The sequence below is a fragment of the Anopheles cruzii genome, chromosome 3, assembly GCF_943734635.1.
Source record: "Anopheles cruzii chromosome 3, idAnoCruzAS_RS32_06, whole genome shotgun sequence".
Classification (NCBI taxonomy): domain Eukaryota; kingdom Metazoa; phylum Arthropoda; class Insecta; order Diptera; family Culicidae; genus Anopheles; species Anopheles cruzii.
The window spans coordinates 36,101,199-36,123,135 of record NC_069145.1 but is presented as its reverse complement, the minus strand read 5'-3'; the positions used below and the strand labels follow the sequence as shown (position 1 = coordinate 36,123,135).

At 47.7% G+C, this 21,937-nt stretch overlaps 1 protein-coding gene across 1 annotated transcript in view; it reads right to left on the bottom strand.

The window, feature by feature from the left end:
• Positions 1 to 2,388: 2,388 nt before the first annotated feature.
• The window catches only part of LOC128270322 (peripheral plasma membrane protein CASK-like), a 65,310-nt gene continuing 45,761 nt past the window's right edge, over positions 2,389 to 21,937 (bottom strand). Inside the window, exons 11-12 of the mRNA XM_053007723.1 lie at positions 15,251 to 15,418; positions 2,389 to 2,526 (exon numbers count right to left, since the gene is read on the bottom strand). Coding sequence (XP_052863683.1) covers positions 2,389 to 2,526; positions 15,251 to 15,418 — 306 coding nt within the window. The remainder of the gene's footprint in view (positions 2,527 to 15,250; positions 15,419 to 21,937) is intronic.

Genomic DNA, 21,937 nt, shown 5'->3' with positions numbered 1-21,937 from the left:
ACTTGGCTCTTCGTCCATCACATCTTCTCGGCCCTCTCAAAACATGTTGAACCACGGAATAGCGCTGCTTTTGGTCTTAATAGCTTCACCAAAGGCCACAGTCAACATTTCGAATGCGTCGAATTCGAATTCGAATTTGATAAAGATTCTTTGCCATCCATTTTTTGAAGCAGACAAAAATAACCGTTGAGAAAAAAACCCACAAGCAAAATAGCTGTCGAAAGTTGACTAATTACTCAAAATGGCCGAACTTGCCACCATAAGTGAGAGACATGAGTAGCACCATAAGGCCATAAAAGAGTCGAAAATAGAATATACGTAGCCCTCGAAAATTCAAATGTCGTGATACTTTTTGAATGGCCCTCGTAAGCTTCTTGCGAGAGAAGGACATGAGAAAGGAGTCAACAGTAACCAACGGAACGTGAATAATTGATACGGACGTCGAGGTGTTCAGTTCTTTCATTTTTGAGTTCTTTATTCCGTCGTAGAAAACGATTTTAAAAGGGTCCGAGCAGTTGTCCGAGTGGGTAAACATGTAAAGCGCCATTTCGGTAAAACGCCCAAAAGACGGAAACACCGACGCCTTTGCACTTTGATATGCATGCAATTTGGGACAAGAAACGTAGATGATAGGTTCAAGAACTTCACTGTTACAAATACTTTTAGTAGCTCATAATCGAGTTCATGGTAAGGTAGATGTCACAAAAAAACTAAAACCGGGAAATGTTTTTAAAAACGTTAAAAAAACCCGAAGCGAAAGAAAGGGATCACGTCCAGTTATTCAACATACAGTTAGTTCTCTAGTACTAACTAACTCATTTCAAAGTTTAGAAACAAAATGGAAATTTTCGTCCAATATCAATCACTTCTGAAATAATGGGCTGACGTTTGGGAAATTCAACTTTTACACCTTTACAGCCTGAACTCTAACTTTTGCTACCCTCTGAAAAAAACGCACATCACCGTAAGTGTGATAGAATCCCGAAACTGAACGCCAAGATGGAAGTCGATGAAAATCAAACGGTCCGACGAAACACTGCACCATCGACAGGTTCTGCCGGGCGCCAAATATGTATGCTTCTGGAGCTGGAGATTTTCCGATCCCTAACATCAAAAGATCATAAAGCACACGTTCGCCCACATATTGAATTCGGAGAAAATCCGAAACGCATCAGGGAAGCTGAGCATATTAATAACACCCCTATCGGGCGCGTGGTTTCCAACAATAACCGACAGCACAGCACCGAGGCTCCCTGGCCAGTTGCATCAGCAGTTCATCTGCTGCCACCGATTGCCAATGGGTGGCACAAATAATGGGACTCCGGCATACCCAACCAACCCCGTGGATGACCCGTTCTCTGTTCATCTCGGGACGCTCTTCCGGCGGCATTCCGACCACTCGGCGCAGCGCATCCATGGTCCGTTTGCGGCCACAAAAGTCACAAACAGCAGCCAGCTCCAACTGGACAGCAGCCGGAGGGCTCGGTAACCTTGGTTGCTGGCTGGCACCGACGCTGACGGCAAGCTGGCACGTCTTGTGGCGCGTCGCTGGGGGCAACAAACCAAGCACAATGGGCCGTAGCACGGGAATCCTATTGTTCTTGGTCCGATTTTTAAACATTCATTACAAAACTCCCCTGCACTTGGTCCGCATGGGTCGCCTTGTGCATGGCAATTGGACGACGCGATTTCCGTGGTTTCTCTCTCTCTCCCTTTCTCTGCTGTCAAAGCTGTGATGACCCAACGAACAGTAGTCATCGTAGTCGGGGACATTAAGCCCCGGTGGAACAATAAGGCGCACTGGATTGCGCGTTGCCGTGGCGCAAATCAAAAGAAACCGCAGCAACCGACAGGTCGGCGATCGAGCATAGCCAACCAAGGAGTCATACGGAGTCATCTCTTGTTGCTCCTAATTTATGTGTGAATATTAAAGGGCGCACCCGGACCACGGGAACGGGAATGGAACAAACACTCAAGAGCCATTCCCAGCCGTTCGGTGCGCAAAGAAATGATAGTTAATCCCGTCCCAATTACTTTGCCCGACCCGACCCGTCCGTTGGCCCCTCTGGCGATGTCTCGCCAAGTCACGCCTCTCGAACGCCCGAGCACTGTGGGCGGCGAAGAAAGAAGAAAGCAAAAGTGTCGCCCAAAATCGATGTAAGCAGCAGCAAAAAGCACTTTGGCGATCTCGTCTTCCATGTTTCCGTGACCCGCCCCGGCGCCTCGCCCGCCACGGCCACCTTGTTGCGAGCAGAGCGTCAAAGCGTAACCGTGTGACAAATGGGTGCCATCCATCAGTGCATGAAAAATTGCAATACCGAACCGCTGCAATACCGAAACGGTGCCGCCGCCGCCGCCAACAGCTCGTTTGCATGCCATTCGAATGGTTTAAACCCGCCGCCCACGGACGGGTCGTCTACTACTACTACTACTTACGAGCTTTGCCTTCAACGGTGCCGATGGTGGCCGGACCTCGCGGAGACAGCGCAGGTTCCGGGTGGTAGAAGGGCTGCTCATGACACTTACCTAATGTTGGAACGTTGGTCGTGAATGGAAGCAAAATGAAGAAAGAGAGAGAGAGAGAAAGAGAGAGAGAGAGAGAGAGAAAGAGAGAGAGAAACATTATGAAAATCACGTTAATACATAGTAAATGCGGTTATTTTTTGCTTCATTAACATTAAAGAGCAGACGTTACAAGCTTGAAACTCGACACACAGCACAGTGACGTTGTGGCCTTCCGTTCGTGTAAAGGTAACGTTTTTTGAGAACAGTAAATTATTTCTGAAAATAATAATTTGACAGAGAGTCATTAAATTAATAAACACAACACGCAAGTCGTTTAGAAAGTGGCGTGAGTTTTGTAATGCCTCAACTTCAAAGGAAAAACCGGATAATCGAACAACGGGCGGCATATTCCATCTGGCCTGATTCCATTGCCGGAGAGATACCGGTCGGAGATACCATTGCCCATCAATGGAACGCTCCCACAATAAACCCGCCATTGTTCTGCATAAATCAATGAAAAATAGTTGCACAACCTACACGCTTCAACCGACCCGCACCGTATTCGATGCCATGGAAGTTGCACAATAGGTCAATGTTTTTTGTGAAGCTTGAAATATGAAGTCACTATTTTCAACCAATTCATTCCTTGATAGGATTATGACTGACGATGAAAAGTAGATGGATTTTGAGAACGATCGATTTTTGCGGTAACGATCTTCTGTAAGTCCAGGAAAACTATCGTAATCGGTTGCAGGACCAAAACAGTGCTCTGCGTTTGGTGCGATCGGAATGTTATGATTTACTACGAGCTGACCCAACACTGGCGAAATCATTCATACAGAACGCAATCGACGGCAACTGAACTGATTTTGAATGAATCTTTGGATGCAAACCGGCCACAAACCCTCCGAAAGTTACACACAGTGATTTGGTAACGCTCGTTATTTTAATGCTCCTGTGTTTTCTTTTAAAAATCCCAGTTTCATTCCCTGGTACATTGTATCATTCTTTACACCTTTAAAAAAAGGAAAAATAATATCAAAAAATATCAGAAGCCACCGAACAGCGAACTGTAAACATGATACTCGTCAAACGGTCGACAGATACCGTGGTCGCCATCCTGTGATTGTCATCAATTGCTACATTTTTCTATGGTATACGGTATGGCACAGCGACTGTTGTCAACATGCTGCGTGAAACAGGATTCACGCTGTTCGCATCGCGTTCCCCATTATCCGGATTCAATATCGGACCAGTGCACATCATGGCGGCCAAGATGAGCGACGATAAATCAACCGGGGTTTACAACTGGTTTTTTCGGTTTTCGCAGCGAAAGCGAAAAGAAGTCGCATATGTTGGAAGGTGCACCAAAGCTCACATACCACGGAAACATTACGCGGAATGGCATATTGAAAATCACTGGCCAACGATTCGCCAGCCATGCGCCAGATCGACTTCGGATCATGACTTTATATCACCGCCAATCCATTATCTCCGGTGTGCGCGGTCTGTGCCATCGTTACTCCGTTCCGGCGGCCGATCAACGGCCGAGATATGGGACGAAAGTTTGAGAAAATAACACCAAAATAGGCCGGCACACGGCACAAGAAAGAGATTTATGATGTAAATTCTTCAAACTTATTTTCGATTTTACTTTTCACTTCCTGCACTCTCGTTCTCTCAGCCGCTCGCTTCCTCTCTACCTTTCCCACAATACTCGTCACTTTTCTCGCTGCTTTTCTCGAAACTTTTCCGCAGCATGTTCTATTTTGCGCGCTCCGGAGACCGCACCGGAAGAATACGCTCGCTGGTCGTTAAAGATATGGGAAACTTTTGGTTTGACTCGGGGTAACAACCCTCAGCCGATGTACGCGTCGAGGACGGTGCACCACACACACACACACACACACACAGAGCGGCACAGGCCAGCGCATAATGTAAGAGGCGAGCTGAGTAAACTTTTCGCGCCCGAGCCACGACCGGAGCCGAACGGCGGAGACAAAGGCAAGTGTGGAAAAGTTGTTTTCCGATGCAAAGCAAAGAGGATACAAATTACTTCCCCGTTCCCTGCGCTGTGTGGGCCACTAGCGGGGGGTGGCGGGGAGTCCAATTTTCCATTCCGCCCGGGCTCCGATGCCGTGGAAAAATGTCCCAACATAAGTCCTCCGGCTCGCCGAATTTTATATGATCGGGTTTAAATATTATTGGCGCGGCAAAATGGTATCATTCTTCGTCGGTTTCGACCACCGTTTTGATGATGCACGGCATTTCTGCACACACACGCACGATCTGATTTACTAACACACGGCCAAGTAGAACAAAGCAATTTGCCCTTCGCGAGGCACGCGCTGAAAGCAATATTTCCTCCATATTTCCTGTTCATCAATTTATTATACGCTGCTTTGAGCGAACTTTTCTTTGTTGATTCCAACGTCCAGTTCCAATAAGTGCTACCCAGCAACACCCAGTTACCTAAGTATTTAAGCGCTTTACAGCGCTTTGCATTAATGCGTTGCTCGATAGAAATCCTTTTAACAATGCATTCCGTTGGGCAAAAAGTAATCCAATAATGAAATAATCAAACCCGAAATTGGCGCTTTTGAAATAGTTTGAGGAACGCACACTTTTGTAGGGTTTACAGAAGCGTTAAAAAGGCAGCTAAAAAGAGCTTTCTGAAATTGAAAAAAAAATTCTTAAAAAAGTATATTGCCCAACATTGCATACATTGCCTTCCTCATTCGCCTATTTTCCGTGCCCACCAAAGTCGATCAATATGACGAATGAGCTACGCCAATGAGCTGCGCGCACAAGTTTTGCGCGTTGGCGCGGGCGGCCGCCACATAAACACTCGGCAGTTGGACTGTTCTTCTTCGCCTCTTTTTCACTCCCTCTCTCTCTTCATGGTTGTGCCAATAACCAACCGGGTTTCAATTTTATTTATGCAGCAATATACAAAATTGCAAAACTTTCAAGCCGTAATTTGGTGCATGGTTTCGAGTTTCTAGACCAAGACCACATCCGTGAACGTGAGCGCGAAAATGGCATTGGCATTGCGCACGAGAGTCGTCGCACCATTCCGACAACGCATGCTGGTGGCGGGGAGCGCCACCACCAGGCACAGCTCATGGCCAATATTTACTGTAAGGGTGGAAAAAAAACCAAAAAAATTTGTTCCGTTTCCGTTCCGTGGCTGGCAAATCAATTCAAAACAACGGCGGCCACGTTATGGCCGCTCCTCCATCGGCACTGACCAACTCACCCGGCTCGGCTCGAAGATGCTTCGGAGTTGGCACCGGGCGATAAAACATGTTCAGGATCTTCGCGCACGACCGGGCTGCGGGGTCGCCAATTTTTTACTGGGCCCCCTCTTAAGGTTGTCCATTACACGCTCCAATAAATGATCATTACATTCGGCTCCGTTCGATTGATGGCTCTCACAGGCATCGGCTCACGCTTTATTGCACCCGTTCGACAGTTTCCACAACCCACGGCACGGCGGCCCCGCCGCGCGAGCAATAATGTAAACGAACGCGGGGAGCGATATGAATCGTTGCCAGCGGTTTTTCATTTTCTTCTCCGAAATATTTCAACCAAAGTTTCACCGAACGGCCAATAATGAATGAAATTTTTGCGAACTTTGTGCGCTCGGTTCACTTCTGTTTTGCGCTAATCCCCGTACGCTAACCCGATCATGGTCCCGGCCTCGGTTCGGGTGGGAATGTAAAACTATTTCTATTAAACTCTGGCGTCCCCGACCACGTAACCACGGCGGCCCGTGGATCGGGCCACCGGTCCAATTTCCGGGCGAGACCACCAGAGTGAAATGAGAAAAACGCCCCGAAACGCGCCATTTCGCTTCCACAAGGGCTCTTTGACATTTTCCGAGTTAGAAATCGTTAAATTTAATTCGATATCATCATCCGCCGTGTACGCCGTAATCCGGGCTCGTCGATCTTGCTCCGGTTAGGACCAATTTCTGGGCCCCATTATGTGACACTTATCAGGGCCGATGCCAATTAAAATCATCTCAGTTCGGTCCGCCGGTCGCGCCGTAAATATGCGAACCAACACATGGTACGGCATGCGAAGTGTTGGGATCTGTTTCGGCCATTCAGCGAGCACCGACAAAAAAAGGGGAAGAATAAAACGGGGACGGCCACTTTCGTCCCCAGTTCTAATCCCCCATTTCGGATGGGTCAAACAATCCACCAAGAATTATCGTATCGTATATATTAAATTTAAACAAAAAGTTCCTAATCCACGCGTCCTTAGGCACGAACTGCCAACCGCCGCCCACCCTCGAACCGCGGCCACGACGGCCATTTTCGAGCGGCAATCGTGGTCGAATAAATCAAAGGACAGTTTTGTTTAATTAAAGAAAACCCCATGTTTCTCGCGGGCCTCGAAGACACATTTTTGCCGGGCTCAACCGGGGACGGGCTTGGTCGGATTCGGCGGTCAGCTTCTTCTTCTTCTTGTTCTTTCGCCCCGCTGCTGAGCGCTCATTTTGCTCATTTAAACTTTTAAAGCGGAAAATTCCTTTTCCGACCATTCCATTGCTCCACGTTTTCCCTTTTGGGGCGGCATTGATCATACGGCATAATAAATGAAAGCTAATCAAATCACTCATCCCGAAGATTAGCAAAGGGCGCCTCGGGAACGCTGGAGAAACCCCGGCGAAAAGGTCTTGGTCCGAGCACGAGAAAGACCGAATTGATTTGATGAATCGAACGAACCACGTGGGCAAAGTTGAATACGAACTGCTTCGTGGAATGATAGTGAAGATTCCAAAAGCCACAGCACGATAACTCTGGCCATGTTTTATTCAATCAAAAGTGTAACAAATTGAAACGCTATTCATCATCGCCAGGCGGTTTAAAACCGTTTGATTTAGCGAACATAACGGTGCTTGATGAAATGCAAATTTGTTTCACATTTCGTCAGCCAGCACGACGGTAATTTAATTAAAGCACCTGAATGTGCTGTCCTTAATGTACGTGGTCCTGATAAAAAAATGATTTTTTTGTTCTGCAAACCGGGTCTTTTTTCACGAATTTTCTCCTTCAACTGGTGTAAAAGGTTACAGTATCATTTAGAATTTTTTGTTTGGCAAATTTCCCAAAACCCTGATGCTAACACCTTCTTGGCCGATTCCTGGACACGATTCCATTCTTTGGCCTCCTGTGAATTGACAGATTTAATTTAGTGACAGAAAACTTTTCGAACAAGCCAGTAAATCACCTAGACTGTAATTGAACATTTAAAAAAAGCCCCTACAATTATTGTCTTCCCGAGCTTTCCAGAAGGGCCACTCTTAAATTGCAATTTCGCAGCACCGTGCTCGCGCTGGGCAGCCATTTTAATGACAGATAATGGCGCTAGAAAATATCACAAAGCATTTTCATACGCCTCATTAACGTGGTATCGTGTTGCAGCGTCGAACGCCGTCGAATTGAAGGACGGTGCAAACTTTGCTACGTTATTCTCTGCCGTCATATTCCGTCGTTTAGCGTTCGCGAGCCCAGGAGAATTGCGAAACCCGGTGTAGGCCCCCCCCGTGCCCACAGTGCCCTCGATGCCGTTACAGCGTACCAGGCGCCTCCATCGCGAGTCGTTGGCGGCTGGTGAATTGGCGGGAATCAACTCTAAGCTTGACATTTGCAGTGATGCTGCAGTCACTTGGAGACAGCTTTCGTTGCTGTGTTGCGTGGCCATCGGCGGCCACTGGCGAGCTGCGCTTTGCCTTCGGCAACGTTCGAAGTGCCGCCATTCCCATTAACGTTGCAAGGCTCCCTGTCCCTTGCTTCCGCATCGCACTGCCGGGGATTAATGAATGGTGCGCCGGCCGACCAGGAACGGGCAACTGGCGTACACTCCCTTTGAAAACTGGCGAAGAAACTTTTGCAAAAATGTACAAAACTTGGTGGGACGTGAAGTACTTTCTCCAGCCGTCGCATTCGAAAAGAAGTAACCAGCCAGGAACTTCGGCTCACAAAACTGGTGGCGTGCAAAATGGCGCGCGGGAGCACCGCGCCGTTGTATCAATGAAGGTGAATAATAATGATAATGGTTATGAAAATAATGGCAACAGCAATACACAGCGTAAACGAGAAAGTTTGTGCGCGGCGTTGTAAAATGTTCATTTTTTCCCCCGTTTTTTTACCGCGTGCCATTTTGCCTCGGGGCCACTCCTTTTCAACGCCGAACCGGTCCGTCCCGAAGGAACTCTGCGCCCGCATTCTTCGCCGTCACCTTACTTACTCGTCCACGGACCGACCGACTTTGGCGGGCCTTGCGGCCCATTACGCGCGACCCGTTTGATAAACTGAACTCCGGTTTCCGGGTTCGGGTTTCCCGGCGCAAGAAAAACTGCTCGAAACCGTTTCCACTACTCTGGGGAAGGTGAAAAGTTGCTCAGCTGCGGAAGAGAAATGGCGACCTGACAGGCGCCGCGTCAAGAACGGAGTCCAGCGTGTTCCACTTACACCTTCGACTCTTCATAATTGTCACTGGCCCTCTGTGTGTGCTCCGGTCGGTGGGAAAACACAGCTCCAACCGGACCACCTCTGGGACGTAAAACTTAGCTTAAAGTCAAATCAATTCTAACCCCGCCGGACGCACCCCCGGACAAAGTCAGAGCCAAACGAAAGGAAACTTTTTGACAGCTCGGAGCTCGGATCGGACCGGAAACGCTCGGTCCGATCGCCATCGCTGTGTATCGCGCGAGTCAATGTTTGTTTCATATTTTTAGCCCACCGAAGAAGAACAATAGTGTAACGCGTGACGTGGCCACAGCCAGCGGGAACCGGAAGTTCTTATTTCCACCCCGTTTTTTTTTTTGGTTGCTAGTTAGCGAACTTCGACCCAGAACGTCTTGGAGTCCATTGTTTCGCAGAGCGGGCGCCACACAATGGGGCGCAGAAGAATCAATCTCCATTCGTATGCGCGAGCTGGCGAGCCAAACTAATTCCTCTCGCTGGTAAAAGCAATTAATATATGCTTGCACAAATGAACTACCATTTGTCTCTATCTGCGAACCCGGAAGCTACGGGTTCTGCACACCACGAGTGCCTGCGGTTTTGTGGCCCCCGCCGTGGAAACAATGAGAACCCGTGGGAGTGGTGTGGATTGACTGTTATAAACTTTGCACTTTCTCAAACGCGCTCAGGGCTGTCTCCGGGGAAAGGACGCATTGGACAAAAACCCCAACCACCAGCGCTGGAAGAACGCTGGATATTTCACGGCAGAAACTATTCATTTTCTGCCCCGACCTTCCCGACCCGAAAACTGTTTCGCATTTCACGAACTGGATGAAAAGTAAACATTTGCCAACGGTCCGCGGTTCGCGTTGGGAGAATCGATCGCAGGAGCAAACGCCGAAGTGGCCGGAACCACGAACCGCCGACTTCAGCGCCGACTAGAAAATCAAAAATCATTTCAAATTGACTATTGTTTATGCACACACACACACACACACACACCAACCACCGGCACGAACAAATTGAGAGACGAGTTAGGCCTAGGGCGTAAGACCTCAATGCCGGCTGGGCTTGGGCCATGATTTCGCCGGTAATCCGCAAGGCGATCATTCAATTAGGCAGCGACGCGGAGCGTTCGGTTTGGGAATCGAACCACGGTCTGACGGAGATCGTCTCCAGTGAGGCTGGTTCGGAAAAATGAGCCCAATTACTGAGCCTTCGAACTCGACCAGGGTAATGGGTGTACATCGATCAAGCTTCGCGCGCTCCTCTTGGCAGGGTGACCCCCCAGCAGTTGACAAGGCAGCCGGAAATTGAACGAACGAACTGAATGCACGCCATCCGTGGAGACCGTGAAGCAGGACGAAAATTATGGTTTATGGCAAGCCTAATAATGCATTCAAATGTTTACCAGTTGGTCTCCCGTTGGGTCCGAATCGAAGAACGGCAAAGCCTTCCGAGCTTGCTTTAGGAACATCGGAGCTACAGGGTGGCCCAGTCCGGATTCTTTTTTTTCATTTGGTTGTAAAATAAAAACGGTTTAATATTTTTCGATGCTTGAACTTTTATTTGAAAGGTTGATTCTTAATGTTTTTGTATGAAAAACAATTTCGGTCAAATGTCCACCACGGCTGGCTTATTTTTGAGTACATTTTTGACTATCTGTGATCCAATCTTGGCAATGGCAATGTAAATTTCGGTCTTGAAGTCGTCAATAGTTGCTGGTTTGCTGGGCCAACAGATAACAGTCCAATGGTGCCAAATCACCGCTTCTTAGAGATCAATTCGAATCACAATTTCTGCTGATTATTCGCTGTCCGAAGATGCGGCGCAAGCAATCGATCGTGGCTATCGCTGTATGGCAGGTAGCGCCGTCTTGTTGAAACCAAATGTCGGATGAGTTCTCGGCTTCAATTTTGCCAAAGAACCCATCAGCCAACATTGCTCGGTAGCGTACGCCTTGGACGGTTCCGACAGCTCCTTCTTCATTCATTCATACGGCGGTCGATGATGCCGCTAGAACACAATCCGCACCGAACAGTCACTCGTTTTGCATGCATTGGCTTCTCTTGCACGACGTGTGGGTTTGCTGAACCCCGAAAACGACAATTCTGCTTATTAACATAGCCACCGAGGTGGAAATGAGCTTCAATGGAATGAGTTTTTCAAATATCGTACCGTTTGAGTTGAAAACGTAACACTTTGGAAGTAAGTTTTAATATTTTCCAGCTTTCTTCAAGCGTAAAACATCCCATTTCGTCATCTTCAATGTGTATACTTAATGTTTACAATTTTCAGAATGAAGTTTGACGTCTTAAACTTCAAGTAATTGGAAGTTCAAAAAAAAGAGCGCCAAATGGGCCACCCTGTACGATGGGTTGCCCTGGGACCACGTTGCCCCGGCTTGGTTCTCTTATAAATTGATTTCAAAAAGCTATAAAACGGACTCTCGATAAAGTTTGAGTTTCTTCTGCAGTGAACGAGAATCGATTAAAAACACATCGCGGCTGGTACCGTTTCGTTCGCACAGTACACAGCTGTGTACGAACCCGGACTCTCGGTGCTTCCCTGCTCCCGCGGACGGCTTCACCATCGTTTATCTCGGAATGCACCTAATCCTTGGGTGAGCCAGCCGAAACTGCTCGAAAGAAAAAGAAAAAAAAGCACACACAAGCAAGCCAACGACTTGTTTTTCTTCGTTCGGACTGCTGTTTCTGTTTTTGTCTCCAACCCACGCCGGCCAGCCGACCCCGTGGCACACGTTGTGCGCTCCCACGTACTCTATAATCAATCACACACCGAGCTTAAAAGAAGGCCCCGCGGGGTGGGGGAGATGCATAGAAAGAAAAGCTTCCAGCTTCCTTGCGCCCCGACGGCGAAGGACCTTCACCTACAATCACTGCACACTCGGTGCCCGGACGCTGCGCCAATGCATCCCCGTGGGAGACGCGGTGGGCGTGGGTCGCAACAGGGGGTGCAAAAGGAAAAACTCAAAATATGCACCGCAACGGAGCAAGTGCTCGGCCGGGACCGAGAGCAGATTACGGTGCTGGCGGTGCAATCGTGCATATCGCAAGAAAATGCAGTAGAAACACCACCAACTCAAGTCAACTCGAGAGATTCTCATAATCTATCTGGACCCGGGACCCGGGCGTCCGGTCTGGGAGTGTGGGGGGATGCCTGTGCCCGAGCCCGGTGTGGTCTGCACTACGGCGACGGTTCGTAGCTGCCTCGGCGCTTCGAGATGGGAAACTCATTTTTTAATAGCGAAGCTCGAGAGATGAAACCCATAAACAAGACGGGCGTGTTTTCGCTTCTTCTTCCCTAGAGAACCCCGGTCGGTCCACTCTGCGTGCGTTCGTTCGAGAGTTCACACGGCCACGTCGTGCGGGAAAATGCAGGAACATTGCGCACTGTAAGTCGCACGCAAACGGTACGTCTTGGCGTCATAAAATGCAGCATTAATGCTGAAGAAGGTGCTCGCCAGCGAGCGCGTGAGAGTCGAGAGCGCGTATTTGAACAATAAAGCGAAGCGAAAGCTAAAACCACGGCGGAAAACTACGGACCAGTTTCAGTGAGCTTTAAAAGGCCACGAACGAGAAGAAGCCAGCCACACGGAGACAACTGTAACGTAACGAAATTCCGGCTAGATTGAAACGGGGAAAAACTAACAGCAGCAGCAGTCAAGCTAGTGGTTGGTTTTTGTTGTAGGTTTTTAGTCCACTTCGCCACTCTAAGCTCAGCATCCTGCCCGGTCGATCCTAAGTTGCCGCACGGGCGGACCCCCTGGTTGCAGCGAGACTTCCGCACTGGAAGGATATATTAAAATAGCTGCGGGCGATAGTCAAATATTTAATCATAATGAATGATATATTAATCTCCGAGCAACCCTTCGCCAACGACAGCGCACTGCCGTTCGGTTTCCGTTTTTTTTTCGCCTCTGGCAATCCTCGCCGGCACCGGGGTTCGCCGAACAAATGCGATCCGGCATTTTTCGGTAACTGATTTTTAACCCACCACCATCGGTGGATCGGTACTTTTTCATCCCTTCCCAGCCGATCAGCCAATCATTTTCGAGCTTAGAAAAAGAGGCAAAAAACCGTGAAAAACGCCGCCTCACCGTACGTACGTCACGGGCCGGAAAATGACCCGGAAACAATATTTTTTAAGTAGGCACGAAAGTGCCATTCTTTTCGACACGACCACGGCACCGCCAAGCTTCGACGACCGAAACCGGGTCGGTCGGCCTCACCCCCGTCTCGGTCTCTCGGCGTCGCAAATGGCCAGAAGTTTTAGGGTCAGCTGTTGCACACCTGGCTCCACGCCGAAGTGTTCGCAGCAGCGAAGAAAAAAGGGGACAGCGAAGGGGCAGCACCAAACAGAAAGCGGTTCGAAGCTGCGCAAAAAACTGGTCGAGCTGAAAATGCTACCCATTACCCGGATAAGCAAAGAAGCCAACCGTTGTGAATCCCGTCCTGGACTCGGGCAGCATCAACCGTTGTGCCAGAGAATCCCCACACGTTCGCAACAACTTGATAATTTGCCGTCCCATGTTGGCCCACCCGTGGTCCGGAAGTGCATTCGGTATTCGCACCGAATCGCCGGACCCGAATGAAAAAAAAAAACCCGAGCTCGATCGCTCCTATTAAAGAGGCACCCCTATAACGCTCCCTGGCTAACGCTAACGTCAAACGCCACCCGCCAGCAAGGCTTTCTAAGGCTGGCAACCTTTTTTAGGGGAAAACTTTTTGGGCAGATTCAAATGGGAAACTAAATTAAAAATGCGCTATTCGACCAAACGCAACTATAATAATTTTTCCCAATTCCCATTTCCGGACGGATCTCGGACGAAACTGTTTCGGTTTCATTTTTTATTTTATTTTTTGTGCCTCGGTACCAAAGCAAAGAAAGAAAATTAAACGAATTCCAGTTTATCATTTGGCACCGTTTCAAAATGCCGATGCCTACGAGGCCAAACGAGTCCTAGGCCGCGCGGGACGTTCAATCATGGGCGCCGCGCACTCACTGACATATGCTCATTAAAAGTTTGCAAATATTTTCGGTAGACGGCAAACAAATATTAAACCAGAATCACATGCAGCGTCGGTGCAAATTAATGTGCTTCACTTTCACCGCACACACAGAGAGCGAGAGAGACCACCACCAATTTCGTTTTTGGTTTTTTCTGTTTCGATTTGTTTTAATTGCATTTTCCGTGCGCGGTTCCGCTTGGGCGTAACCGATGCCAGTTACTGCAACTGGCCATGACACAAACCATGCAACCAGCTAAATGTTCCTCAAGGCGTGTTTTGTACGCTGTTTTGATTACAACGCTTACAACTTGTCGCCGCCGAGTGGCCACCTCAGAAATCCCCTAAAAACAGAGATCCTAACACCACGCAGAACTCGCAAATTGATCGCAAACCGAGTGCGGATCGAGATTACGTAGCCTTGCGCGAGTGCAAAGTAATGTGATTTGAAAAAAATAATTAAATATCATTCACAGCACGGCAAGTATGCATAAGGGAAGTAAAATTCACAAATAACATGACATTGCAGCTGCGCTGGTGTGGCTACCAAACTGCACCCGAGGATAATCGATTCGAAGTCGAATCGTCTCCCATAAACACCGAGACCCGATACACAAACCGGAACCGGGCCTGAAGCTTTTGTGAAAAGCTTCACCGTTCCGAAAAAAGCTTCACCAACCGCTGACACGGCTTCGACCCGAACACGCCAGCTGGCGCGCTTCGACCGGAAAGCGCCTGCGCGTTCCGCGGGCGGAAGTGCAGGTTGCATCGCCGCGTGGCCGATGGAGACGCCTGGTGTGAAAAGGGCCGAAACACAACGCACCCGAGCAGCCCGTGCGTGAAAATACCAGTCGAACCGAATGTTGCACACAACTTTACGACGGTTGGCGGCAAGTTGAATGAATAACGAGAAGCTCAAAATTGATAAGTTCCTATTTCGACGTCGGTTTTGTTGGTTATTAACGGAACAACCGGAAAACCACGTTACTCGTTATCAAACGTGTTCGCATTAATTAATTCGCTTGCACATCCGTTAAAAAGAAAAACTTTGTCGAAATGATACATAAACGTTGATAAGCGTTGCAAAAAATCAACCAAAACAAAAAGCGATAAATAAGAGATAAACAGTCAAAAAATGAAACAAAAATAACACAAAATTCAGCCCACCACAGGGTCAGGGTGCTGAATCGATTGACGACGATGAGAGCGTAAAGTAAGCACTGCACAGCCACCTACCTGAATGTGGGGTGATCCTAGCAGACTAATGAGCTCCGCCTTCTCGCGCCCATACTTGTGTCCGGCAGCGGATGAGATGGCATCGATCGCGTCCCGGCAGCGGCTGATGGCGTCCCCAGGCGGTGCGCGTGATGGATTAATAACGGAACTACTGATTCTATCGAACAACTGCAGCGGCAGGCAAGCGGCGGCAACGCGACGCGAGCGCGAATCAGTGTCACGTTTTGTCACGAGTTGTCGATCGGGTTGTTTGTTTTTGTGCCCCGGCCACCAACATGATTGAGTCGCAGTTGTCGTTGTATCATTTTTTCCGGGTTTTTTTCGGTTTGTTTCGTTTCATGAGCGGAAGCCGGAACGTGAAACAGTGATGGAACGTGAAACGAACGTAAAGCACGATAAATGAAACAAAACAGAGACCCGGAAGAGAACGGAAAAAGACAGAGAAAAAGAGAGAAAAAAGTTAGAATACAAAAACAACAATAATGAGCGACCGAATGTCGAACGTGCGGTCGCTCGATCCAGGCTGCCAGGGCCGTTTCGACGACGGAGCCCGGACCAAGGGTCACGACCGCGTCACGACCGCAGGAAGCCATCGCAAGGGCCCGGACACTATCGCGGCCGGCAAACGCCGGGCCGGGCGTCAGGTGTGCCCGGTGTGTGCCTGCCTGAAGTGTCCCCCGGGGGTAGGGGGTGTCCTGGCACGAACCAACAAAAAAAACACACACACAACAAACGCATTACCTGCAGCAGTTCGTGCAGCTTGGCGTCGCGCAGCATACCGGCCAGCACATCCGGATCGCAGTTGGCGTCTTGCAAAGCAATGATATCGTCTAATGAATCAAGGATTTTCTGAATCGCTTCCAGGCCCGCCTCCTCGTCGGCCCACTCGTTGAGGCTCTCCGACGCGGTCCCGAGTGCCACTGTTCCCCGGCGGACGGCCCGGCATTCGGTAGATGATGGATGTGGTTGTTGATGAAGGGTCGCAGAGGGGAATTGGTTTGCGAACGCAAAGGGATCCGCACGGGTGAGCGCGGGGATGTGTGCAAGGATTGCGATACACAGAAAATGGGGGGAAAAAACGAGAAGAAGAAGAAAATGTAGAAACAAAACCAATAAGCGTAAACAACAGCAGAGACAGAACGTGGTGGTCGGCTAAGAAATTGTTTCTTTCTTTGAGTGATAAAAAAACATATCACTCAAATGAAGTTTTAACATTACGTCACACAAACACTGCTTCAAATGATACGGCTACGAAATTAGATGCGTGTACAAACCGAACTAACTAAACTAAACTATCACACCAACCAACGCATTCCAAAGACCACCCAACATTATCTTACGACTGGCGACTGTCGGTATTGATTGGTGATCCCTTTTTCTTATCTTATGTTATCGACGACACAGGTCAAAGGTACTCTCTGTTGGTATGTGAAGCGAAAGGAGACAAATTTCGTCACCCACATCTGTGTTCCGAACCACACAGCAGCACACTCAGGCGGCAAGACAATGGCAACAACATAAAATAACATCATTTAAACATTATCGTCCTTAATCGGCCAGCACCCAAGACGGTGGTAATAAAACGGTGGTTCTTACGATTCGCAGTAAAAGCAAGAAAGCAAACACGCATTACACCATCTTCAAGCGCTATCGATCGGCACGGTCCGGCACGTAGCCGGACCGTGCCTGACGTCCAGGTGAAGCAACAAGTCACCCGAAGCCTCTCGAAAGGAATAAAACTCAATCCACAGGCACACTATCACACTTGAAACCGCAGACAAATTCAACAGTAATAAAACCCAGCCAAACCGGGCCACTCTCCCAACGATCTCCTACGGCACAGTGCGCAGCCTCTCTTCGGCGCCTCGGGCGGACGGCTGCACGTTGACACGCAGCAGCCACAAAAGCAGCCGCTGCGCGTGACGCGGAACACGCTGCAAAAAGAGCATGGCCTCATTAAAGAGTCATGTTGTACAGCGGGCACGAACTACGATGCTGAAGGACGCAGAAGCCGTTCTCTGGGAGACCAACGATTTGACCAACGCAACGAGTGCTGCTTCACTTCGTGCAGCTAATGCCCTAACGTTAATGATAGTTGGAAAATTCCACTTTTAAAAACTAACTTTGTAGAGAAGATTGGGCTTACCCAATCGGCATGATGGAACCCGCCCCGGTGCGAGTTGGTTACAACTACTTCCCACAGGCTAAGAGTATCGGATCGCAGTCCGAGTCCAACATCCAGAAAACCACACGCAATGCGGAAATGTTACCGGAAATTTGTGCAACTTACTTGAGTCGGTGTCGGCACAGCAGAGCGGATCCATTGCAACGCCACCTGCCACCGTTTGAACGGCGGCCTTCAACTTGCGCCGTGCGTTGTAGCGCTTCAGCTCTTCGACCGTGTCGCCAAGATGAATCCGTTGCAGCTTATCCCGGTCCTGCAAGAGACGGTTGTGGCGAAAGAAGTCTCAAATCGTGTTCCCCGTTCCCCGACTTTGGCCGACCCAACCCAACCGGCATACTTACCCGTATCCACGGATGTTCCAGAATTTCCGATATCGTCGGGCGGTTGATGGGATTTAGGGACAGCATCTTGAGGACCAGGTCTTTGGCGGTGTTCGAAACATGCTTCCACTCGGTGGTGTCGAGCTGGAAAAGGACTCGGTTTCAGCATAGATTATAACACACACACACCCGCGCGCACGCACGTGTCCCGTTTCCGGCGGCGGGTAGCCGGCCGCCGCCGGTACGGAGATAGTGGCCGACCGCCGAAAGGGTTGTAATATTGCAATCTGTATATTAAATTCCATTCCAATGGACAGACGGCGAAATGGTGCCTTCACCTTTTTTCGATTCGATTTCCACGGATCGACTGCGGTGCGTTGGGAGGGAATGGGGCGGGGAGCATTACATGGTTCCTATACTAACCGTTACACGCCCTCGGGTGATTGCATCCTGCAGGCGCTTGCCGGAACCGTGGAAAGGTAAACGACCAGACAGCAGGACGTGCAGCATCACGCCGGCGCCCCACACGTCGCACGGTTTGCCGTAGACGCGGCGCGCCACCACTTCCGGGGCGATGTAGTGCGGGCAACCGACTCGTCCTGCAGCGCCCGTGTTCCGCAAATCCGCCGGCCGCCGATGCAGAAAGCAAAAAAGAGAGTGCAGAAACGAGGAATCGCATCAGGATGTGGAGAAGCTCGTGCGGCCAGTCCGGAAATCGTTACAACTCTATTTCCAGTAGGTTCAGGAGAAGTATTTCACTCACGCGTAACGTAGAGTAATGTGTATGAGGTGAATGAGAGTTTTGGAATAAAAATGCCACAAATAAAATGACTAAATGGCAAAACATTTGAAGAATAAAAGAAATGCTATTTTTTTATTTTCGATTCCATATTATAAAAGTATATGACACATAAAATCGACAATATTGGTGCAATAGCTGAAGCAAATCCCCAAACTGGCATAAAATGCGAAGCATTTGAGGAAAGCTTATTGTGGGACCCGTCACAATGGTTTTACCATTTTTTTTTGCATAGACTTCCACTGTAACTGCCTAAAGAAGCGATTGGTGATGAGAGAAACACAAATCTACGGACGGTGAATGTAAATAAGAAATATGCTTTGAGGATAATCGGTGTTCTTATCACGTGCGTGTCCTGTGAATCTAGAAAGTGATTTCGCCTCGTTATGTTATCGTTAGTCACAGTACATTCCAGATTACTGCTATCGCTTATTACAATTCAATAAGGCCCCTCATCGACCGGCAAAGATGTCGTGCCGAACCCGAAAGCCGCTTATCGTCGGAGAGTAACACATGAAATCGTAAGGGCGAAAGTGGTTCATCGTACAAATTGAAATCGATTCTGTATTCGGTGAGCGTTCTTCCGAACCCTGAAGCCCATTACTGTTGCCTGACAAAAAAACCGAGGCCCGGTCTGAATGTACCCCGACCAATGAAGGCACGGGAACACTAGAAGCATCCATGGAAGAATATTGTTCAATCAGCTTCCTAATAAACTATCTGCCATCCGACTACGTTGGTCAAGCGCGGTCAAAAGAAATGTGATAAAAAGCGTAGCCTTACACTAGGGGCCTAGTAACAGCTGAAATAAAATAAGTGAAGCAGTATGAATTAAAGAGAAACAAGTTATTTCTACATGGCAGAGTGGTACGTAAATTAATACAAACACCAATTTTATGTTATTCTCTTTTCCAGGAAACGGGCAGTGCAATGTTAAAAAGTGGTTTTTTTAGTATACATCTGTTTGCAATCGAAAAATGCATTTAATTAGAAAACAAACCGATTAAGTGATACGATTTGAATCCTAAAATCTGTGCCACAATATTCACACATAAATTATGGCAGGTGCTGTGAAACTTTCATACGTCAAGCACAGATACACGAACTTCCTAATTTATCATTTAAACTTTCGGCTTTTTCCTTCGACGAGGATACCAACTAAACGGAAAACGCATTAACTATTCTGCTAGAATTCTGCTTTCTGTTTTCCTCGCCATTCAATGGAAAAACCGTTGGGCATTCGCTCATCTGCCCGATACGTCAGGATCCCAAAGGACCGAGATCCTTACCGAATCACAATCTCATTTCTCTCATCTTCACCGAGCTTAGCATAGTATGGCTTGTGAAAATTCAGTAACGGCCAAAGTTCGCGTTCCCCACAGCATCACACGAAGCTCGCCTGTCGTCTAAACCATGCGAGCAGTCGACTAAATATTTAAGCAAATCCACGGTATGAAGGCAAACATTTTTAGACTACCCGTTGAATCGAGATAGACACCACGAAGATGCAAACTGGCCACATGTAATAATTCAGTATGTACTGAGTAAGGCATTTAGCCAGTAATTTACTGAAAATATTTACCACCCCGCGTGGGAATTGGTGCAGCAGGAAATAACCCACTTTCTAACGGGGAAAACGATTTAGAATAACATCCGTTGACTCGGGTCAACAACTGCTTAATTTGTAAGATAAAAGGTTTAATAGAGAGCAAATAAAGCAAAATATTCAAAGTGTAATTGTAAAAACAATTGAATTGATTCTCATTATAAAAAAACTACCACCAGCTTCATTTTCCTGAAACCACACGTATCGTTTTTAGCCCCTTCGGCAAGACAAACTGAGCAAACGTTTCAACATCACCACACAATCCTGAGGTTCTTTTGTCACTGTTTGAATGGGTTGTAAAAAGTTTCAATATCAAGCATCGGTAGACATTCTGGGGCAATCATACTCAGGGATGCAAACTCTTACGTCAAAAGATCTTGCACCCTGCTCGATGTGCTTTCAGAGAAATGAACAAGAACCACTAAAAGTCGACAAATGGTACATATCCTTTTATAGCTACATTAAAATTAAGATGCTCTTCGAAGAACGCATTGAAACGGCATGTAAGTGGTCCGTAAAGAGTGACACTTGTGTCGGTTGATGAAGTTCGAGTGAACTGCTCCATCATCTCCGTTGGCCCGTGTAATCGGCGACAATTGGAAAGGAGTCAGTACAAACCCGACAATAATGAAGAAAAAGTTGCAGTAAGAAACTGTCCGTTGTCATACATAAAACAGAGACAAAGAATTGATGATTACAAATAAGCAAACAATTAATTACAGGACTTTCCAATTGCCATGCAACAGATACATTATTTGTACTAAACAGTTGTTTCAAGATATTTATAGTACATATCACGTTTTACAATACATCAGGGCTTGGACAAGCATTCGACGTTAAGTAATAGTTAGCTGTTGGCGGTTGTTCTGTTTCACTTTAATGATCAAAAATATAACACTTATAGGCCACAAACACATTTCATTAACACAAACAATTAATTACTAGCTGTGTGCGTTGAGAAAATTTTAAAGATGGCTGTACCTGCCGATTGGGACTTCCCAGTTTTGCTGTTCATTCATCATTACCTTGTTTGACATCAGGTAAATGATTTCAGGTCGAAAAAAAAATATTTCGGTTTGCAACCCATCATTGAAAGGGTTAAACTATGTCAACTTTTGTGCCTGAAAATGACGTTTTGCGGGGATTATTATTTTTCTGCTCCTCTTGAAGAAAACTGCTTCGGAATCGCACCAAATGCTTGTCGGGACTTGTGTTTGGAAGATCGCAGTGCTTTAAGTGGTTTAAAAAATTCAAAATGGCGATTTTGACTTAACAAAAAAAAGCGTCAAGGACTCCAAAAAACGGACTTTCTGATGGGACAGAAAGGTGTGGTGTTTCACAAGCTCCTAAAACCTGATGAAACGTTAATTCCGATCGCTACTGACAACAAATGATCAATTTGAACCATGCATTGATCGAAAAACGACCAAAAGCAATTCTGTTTCAATGGAGGCGCCTGGTGGCCCGTGGAATCAAGCACCAGGCGCCCCAAAAAACAAAACTGTTTCAGGATACTATCAAATCACTTGGATGGGAGCTGCTATCCCTCCCCGCGTTATTCACCAGACTTGGCTCTTTCCGAATATCATTCATTTTCATCGATGGGACACGTATTGGCTGAGCAGCCCTTCGTTTTTCTACGAGGAAGTCGAAATGGATGACTAATTAGTTTACTTAAAAAGTCGAAGAATTCTTTCGTCTGGGAATCCATGATTTAGCAGAGAGATAGGAGAAATGTATAGCTAGCGATGGCACATACTTTGAATAAAATAGAAAT